At 38.2% G+C, this 7424-nt stretch overlaps 1 protein-coding gene across 1 annotated transcript; it reads left to right on the plus strand.

Annotated features, from left to right (window-relative positions):
- The first annotated feature begins 3271 nt into the window (after nucleotides 1–3271).
- On the plus strand, nucleotides 3272–7178 carry LOC119821721 (40S ribosomal protein S2-like). The gene is made up of 2 exons (XM_042055569.1): nucleotides 3272–3338; nucleotides 6427–7178. Exons 1-2 carry the CDS (start codon nucleotides 3272–3274, stop codon nucleotides 7176–7178), a joined length of 819 nt encoding a protein of 272 aa, XP_041911503.1.
- The last annotated feature ends 246 nt before the right edge of the window (nucleotides 7179–7424 follow it).

Raw genomic sequence — 7424 nt, forward strand, 5'->3', positions numbered from 1 at the left:
CCCTTTCATCTAGTTAGAATACCTGAGATCAACAGAACAAGTGACACCGACATGCTGGCAATGTTGTGAGGAAAAGGGAGCCCTACTTTATTATGTGAGGATATAAAAATTATTGTAATCCTGGTGGAGATCAGTAGAGAAATTTATCAGAAATCTAAAACTAAATCAAACATAAAAGCCAGCTCAACTACTCCTCACCCAAAAGACACAATATTCTAAATGACAGATAATTACTTAACAATGTTCACTGCTACCCTATTCATATTAACAATATGAATAGAAAACGTTAATGACCTAATTGTCCTTCGTCAGATGAAATGACGATGAGAATGTGATATCTTCACACTATGAAATACCGTTCAGCTCTAAAGAAAAATGAAATCATGAATTTTTCATGATAAATGGATGAATATAGGAAGATCACATAGTGAGAAAACCAAGATTCAGAGAAGCAAATGCCACATGTTCTCTCTTATCTGTAATTCCTAGCTCTAAATCTGATGTGAATATGCAGCATAGAATAACAACAAAATAAGAGAAAAGCATAAAAGGACCAGAGTTGGGCAGACTTCAGGAACAGAATAGCATGACACAGGTTATGTGACATCTCTTAAAAAAATCTTTCTTGTTAACATGGAGAGCACATATTTATTCATGGTTGTAGTCAAACAGTATTAGTGTCATTCAAAAATAAGAGCAACACAATGTATAAATATATGTCTATCTATCTATCTATCTATATCTATCTATCTATCTATCTATCTATCTATCTAAGAATTTCTCTATGTACCTACCCATTTATCATCTATCATCTCTTAATGCACAATTAATAAAAGTTCAGGGAGAGAAGTTGGGGTTCAACCTGAAGACCTCAAAAGCAAAAAAGCCAGCCACTGGCTCTTTCCTTGACCTCAGTCTGAAAATGGTGATCCTGCCTCCAGGAATCTCAGAATGAGACTGTATCTGAGAGCTATCCTTTTCATTTTATAGTCCTCTCTTGGACTGTGATTAAAGGTGTGCAGCACTACCACCTGGTTTCTAAGACAAGCTAGTGTGTCGCCTGGGGTTGAAGGTGTGTGTTATTGATGACTGATCTATAAGGTAGCCAGTGTGTCTGTTTTACTTTTCTGATCCCCAGGCAGGTTTTATTTATTAAAATGTAAGCAAAATGCCACTACAATCTCTCTTCTAGTTTAAATATTCATCTAACTTCCATCTGAAAACAAAAGTTTAACCAGAAGCAAAATTATGTGCCCAGTAGATGATGAGGTTTGGAGGCTAGTAGCTGAGGAAGAAATGATACAAATGGTTAGGATGAATTCAAGTAATAAGAGGTGACCATGAGTTCCCTGGTTCTGTGTTTCTAAAAGGTTAACTCTCATCATAAAATCACTTTAAGTTATTAACAATCTCCATAGACCAATTTTTCTTGAAATGTTTTCTTTTTTATGACTTGGATATTTTGTTTGAATTCTGGCTGAGATGTTCTGGCTATGATTCATATCAAATTTTTATTAAATATAATTTTTATGACTGGGACACTCATAAAGAGCCTATACACTTTAAAATTAATGCAGCATTTGATAGCTTCATATATGTATATGATATATTTGACCATATCCACCCCTAAATTTCTCTGAACATATTTCCTTCCAATTTCATTTCTAATTCCTTTTATTATTATAATCTTAGTTGTTTCCTCATTATGCATGAGTGTAGGGCTGTCCAATGCAGTGTGGTGAAACTTCCAAAAAACCACAACCCTGAAGAAGAATGACTCTTCCAATCCTTGTAGCAATAGCCCTTCTATAACACCTTCACTAGAAGTAGGGCCTCATTATTTTCCACTACTATTTTCTTTATCACTCACCTAAACCAAAGAGCAATTGGAAGTGATTATTATTTCTACTATGTGTGAGTTCACTGTATTGACTATGGCTATGGCAAGTAATCCCACCCATGTATGTAAGAAAAGTCAAACAAATAACATACTCAGGAATTATATTGATCCAATAACAGTATTGAAGTTATAGGTCAAGTAACTGGCCAGAAAGCCCAAAAGAGAGAGTAACAAGCAGGGAACTACCTCAGGAGAGATATTCTAAACTGCTTTTTGTTACAATGATAGAACATTGACCAAATCAAATCTATGGAAGGAAATTATTTACTTGACTTATAGGTTACAGTCCACCACGAAGGGAAGCCAAGGTCTCTGCAGGTAGGCACTAAAGCCAGGAGGATAAAGAAACACTGATTGCTGGTTTGCACCCAGTCTGACTTTCAGTTGCTTTTCTTATACAACCCAGGAATGCCTGACCAGAGATCTCACCACCCATCATGGTCTAAACTCTTTTTCCTCTATGATTTATTAATCAAGAAAGTTCTCCTACTGATTTATCAATTAAGAAAGTTCTCCAACAGAAGGAAGGAATTTCTGAATAGACTTTCTTTCTTCCTTAGAGTCTCTAGTTTGTTTTAACCTTTTCAAGTTAACCCACATGAAAGGGTTGTGTTTGTTGGGGAAATGTAATTGAAGATAAAATGCCTTTTCATCAAAGAAAACCTCTTCATAAATATAGAAGAGAAAAGAAAAAAAACAATCGGAGTGAATAACCATTAAATCAGAATTTAATCTGCATCACAGGCAATCTGCCAACACATTTTAAAGACAGAAATCTCAGCTTTTCTAAAACGAAGCCATTATACCCATGCTTTGAACATAAGCACTAGCAGGATCTCAAGCAGGAGGACTTGACAATGCCATTTGTTACGCAGAATTCATTCTAAATTCATTTGATAGTTTGGATGAACATATGTGATAATTAACTCTATACAAAGGAAAGATGAATATCATATTTTATTATAGGAGATATCATCTCGGTTTCAGAAAGAAACACTCCTGAGTTAGACTCTCACCTCACACAGAAACTTAACAACTGGAGCTCCATCTTCTGTTATCATTATATTTCAAAAGCAGATAAAAAATCATTTATAATAGTTTCTTTTCATTGATGTCATATACACTAAGTCTAAAAGCAATGTGGGAATTAATAGGTTTGTTTTATCTTAGACTTTATAGTAAATTGTAAATGGAAATCAGGGAAGGAACTCAAGGCAGAAACTGGAACAGAAAAAATGAAGGAGCACTGCTTATTGGCTTGTTTATTTGTCTTGCTCAGATACTTTTACTCTATAGACCATGATTATATGCCTTGAGAAGGTATCCTCCACAGTTGGCTGGACCCTTCTATGTCAAACAGCAATTAAGAAAATGACAGCACAGATTGGTACACATACAGAACTGATGCAGACATTCCTTGCTTGTTTCTTCTTCCAAGGTAACTCTAGACTGCATCTAATTGGAGAAAACAAACCATCACAACATTCCTGGATCTTAACACTTTAATGAATTATTTACCTTTTTCACAAATATATATCTATATATATATATATGTATATATATATATTACAAATATTTATATATACTAAAATATATATAAAAATATATTTGTGAAATATTTTAGGTGGTAGGATTTGGTGGCATATTGACAGCTACATGGTAGAGTGTATGGTCACAGCCTAAATTCTAATTCTCAATATGGTGGGGCCACCAAAATATATGTGGATTTTGAGAAATGGAAGGGGTGTATTGACTTGGAAACAGTGTTTGCAATTAAGAACCTTTATTAATGATTATATTATATGTTTATATTTCCTGTACAAGATACAGTCAATTCGGTAAGAATAGTTATTGAGTTGTCAAATGTCAATCAAGTGCAGTCTTCCCTTTGCTGACTATGGAGTGTGAGTTGTGGGGTGGTAGCTCCTGATAGGCCTTTCTTCCAAATAAATCTTACTAGGAAGTTGTATAGAGTCAGGGGAGTTTCACAATCTTCTCACAGTGCTGGCTCAGAAAAAGAAACTATGTAGGATGAATGCAAAACTCTACTGGAAGGGCTCTCCTATTATCATGGCAAAATAGAAGCCTTAATCTATGGTCAGAATGGGAAAATAAACAAGCATGCTTACAATCAATAAGTGTTGGCTTTTGCAGGACTGTTACATTCCCTGGACATGGGTGTTGCAACAGAGAATAAAAGAAAAGGCTAAACTGAATTCAGAAACCTCTTCACAGGTAACTCTAAGAAAGCCCCAGGCTCTAGATTCAGGAACACAGTGAATGATCAAGACAGAGAATGTCTACCTAGACCATCTAACATCTCTTGAATTAATGTGTAATCCTATACCCATACTGTTTAGCCTCATCAAAAAGTAGAATGTGAAGTTGAGACACAGTGTACAGTACTTGTTAAGGATGGAACTTGCAGTCTCTCACACACTGGCAGCCATTACAGGAATTTATGTCTGTGATGCCCTAGGAATACCAAAACAATATCAAACCACAGACACAACCCACATGCTAGTCACATTAACACATCCTGGTACATAGATCAAGCAAAAGAAAGACATGTCTATTGCCAGACATAAACTATATTTACTGCAGTCTTTGTGGCCCTACACAAGAAGCTTTGCTCTCAATAAAACACTGCATATATTAAGAGACAAGCAAAGGACACATTCCAGAAAGACAAATTATCAGAAACAAACTCATCTGAAATAGGTATTAGAAGAGTTAGACAGGTAATTTAGAGTAATTATTATTTATTTATTAAAGTTTCAGATAGAAAAGAAGCATGAGAACAATTTGATCCCTCAAGAAGAGATTTGGAAGATTTAATAAACACTAATCAAAGGGAAACAATAAAAATGCAAAATAACAAAGTCAACAATAACAAGTAGGAAGCAAAATGCCTCCAATAAATTTACTAGCCTATGACATAGCTGAGCAAGAACCAGAGAGCATAAAGATAGGTTTAATTTAATTAGACTGAAAAACAGAAAATTAACTGAATGAAAGACATGAACACTTTAAGCTTGTGGGATAATAGTGAGGCATGCAACGTAAGTGTCATGCAATTCTGAGGATGAAATAAAAGAAAAGAAGGCTGGAGAAGTATCTGATAAACTGCCAAATAACAGTGTGTTTAATCAGAACCATTTATATGACAAATAACACATAATTAATCAGTTAGCTGATCAACTATATAACTATGCTAAACACGTAGCTAAAATTATCATATCCAAATTGCTAAAAAGTAAAAAATGACAAAATGTAGGATCACTATTCACTTTATTTTTTTGTGTATTTTTCAATAAGATGATAGGCATACATCTTTCCTCATTATACTGTCAAAAAAAAAAAAAAAACCTTCTTCGGAGTATTTTTAAATAGGAATCCCCCAAAACAAAAGAATGAAAAGTTCAACAAATCAGGTGCACCAGTATTCACATATTTCATTTTTCATAGAAATATTTTCTACCAAAAGTCAGTGCAGAGAACTATGCGGGAAACAATGACAACACAAAGCACAGTAAATCACAGTGCAATTAACGAAGAGCTGAATATACCACTGGTGAATGAATTCTAAGCATAAGGTCATGGTGTTTCCAGAAATGAAAGCTGATCTCGAGCAGCATGTAAAGGAATTTATAGAGAACACATAAAAGAAAACTCCTGAACAAGGAATTGTATATCTTAATTAAGGGAGCCATTCTAGGGTTGGCAGAGACTTGACTCTAGAGGGGTTCCCAGGTGTCCAGGAAGACACCCCGAGCTAGTTCCTTGGGCAGCTGAGGAAAGGGTGCCAGAAATGTCCAGATCCTATTGCCATACTCATGAATATCTTGCATATCACCATAGAACCTTCACCTGGCATTGGATGGAGAAAATGACAGAGCCCCACATAGAAGCACCGGATTGCGCTCCCAAGGTCCTGATGAGGAGCAAAAGGAGGGAGATCATGAGCAAGGAAGCCAGGACCGTGAGGAGTACGATCACCCATTGAGACGGTGGGGCAGATCTAACGGGAGACCACCAAGTCCAGGTGGAATGGGACTGATGGAACATGCAACCAAACCGGATTCTCTGAATGTGGCTGACGGTGGAGGAGGACTGAGAAACCAAGGACAACGGCGATGAGCATGAACTCTACAGCATGGACAGGCTCACTGTGAGCCTTGTCTGTTTGGTTGCTCACCTTCCTGGACTTAGGGGGAGCTGGGAGGACCTTGGACTTAACATAGTGAAGGGAACCCTGATGGCTCTTTGGCTTGGAGAGGGGCGGAGTGGGAGTATTGGTGGAAGGGAGGGGAGAGAAGGGGGAGGAGGAGGGGAGGAGATGGAAATTTTTAATAATGAAATGAGAAAATAAAAACTTACTCAGCCACGGCCTCGACGATGGCTGCGGCCCCTCAGACCACTGCCAAATCCTCCGCGAAAGCCTCCACGGCCTCCTAATCCTGGACCCCCGGGTCCCCCGGGCCCTCCCCCTGCACCAGCGACATCTGCCATTTGGTGTTTTCCAGAAGAAGAAGAAGAAAGAGGCCGCGGGGCTCGCAGAGGTAAAGCTGAAGACAAGGAGTGGATTCCTGTCACCAAGCTGGGCCGCCTGGTTAAGGACATGAAAATCAAGTCCCTAGAGGATATCTACCTGTTCTCCCTGTCCATTAAGGAGCCCGAGATTATTGACTTTTTCCTGGGAGCTTTCCTAAAGGATGAGGTTCTGAAGATCATGCCCGTGCAGAAGCAGACTAGGGCAGGCCAGAGGACCAGGTTCAAGGCTTTCGTCGCCATTGGGGACTACAATGGTCACGTAGGTCTCCATGTTAAGTGCTCCAAGGAGGTAACCACTGCCATCCGAGGGGCCATCATCTTGGCCAAGCTTTCCATTGTCTCTGTGAGGAGAGGCTACTGGGGGAACAAGATTGGCAAGCCCCACACTGTTCCATGCAAAGTGACAGGCCGCTGTGGTTCTGTGCTGGTGCGTCTCATCCCTGCTCCAAGAGGCACTGGCATAGTCTCCGCTCCTGTGTCCAAGAAGCTACTGATGATGGCCGGCATTCATGACTGCTACACATCAGCCAGGGGCTGCACTGCCACCCTGGGCAACTTTGCCAAGACCGCCTTTGATGCCATCTCTAAGACCTACAGCTACCTGAACTCCGACCTCTTGGAGTTCACCAAGTCTCCTCATCAGGAATTCATTGACCATCTTGTGAAAACCCACACCAGAGTCTCTGTTCAGAGGACCCAGGCTCCAGCTGTGGCCACCACATAAGGGTTTTTATATAAGGACAATAAAAGTGAACTAAGTCTGTTAAAAAAAAAAAACTTACTCAGTTCTTCATATACTTTAAAATATATTTTAAATATTAAACCTTTTGCTACCTACATTATATATGCCATTTTATACCATTTTATTTATTTGCATTACATACATAGATACTGTGAAAGTAAATACCTTAAGTTAAACTTTTATTCCATTCATTATGATTAAATAGGATCTTTAAATTATCTCTTTGCT

The sequence above is a fragment of the Arvicola amphibius genome, chromosome 8, assembly GCF_903992535.2.
Source record: "Arvicola amphibius chromosome 8, mArvAmp1.2, whole genome shotgun sequence".
NCBI classification, from domain to species: Eukaryota; Metazoa; Chordata; class Mammalia; order Rodentia; family Cricetidae; genus Arvicola; species Arvicola amphibius.

Bases quoted from the DNA above. Each gene is read 5' to 3' on its own strand.
- LOC119821721 (XM_042055569.1), top strand. From the start codon at position 3,272: ATGACAGCACAGATTGGTACACATACAGAACTGATGCAGACATTCCTT. The intron at 3,339-6,426 runs GTAACTCTAGAC...GGTGTTTTCCAG, and splicing joins TGCTTGTTTCTTCTTCCAAG to AAGAAGAAGAAGAAAGAGGC.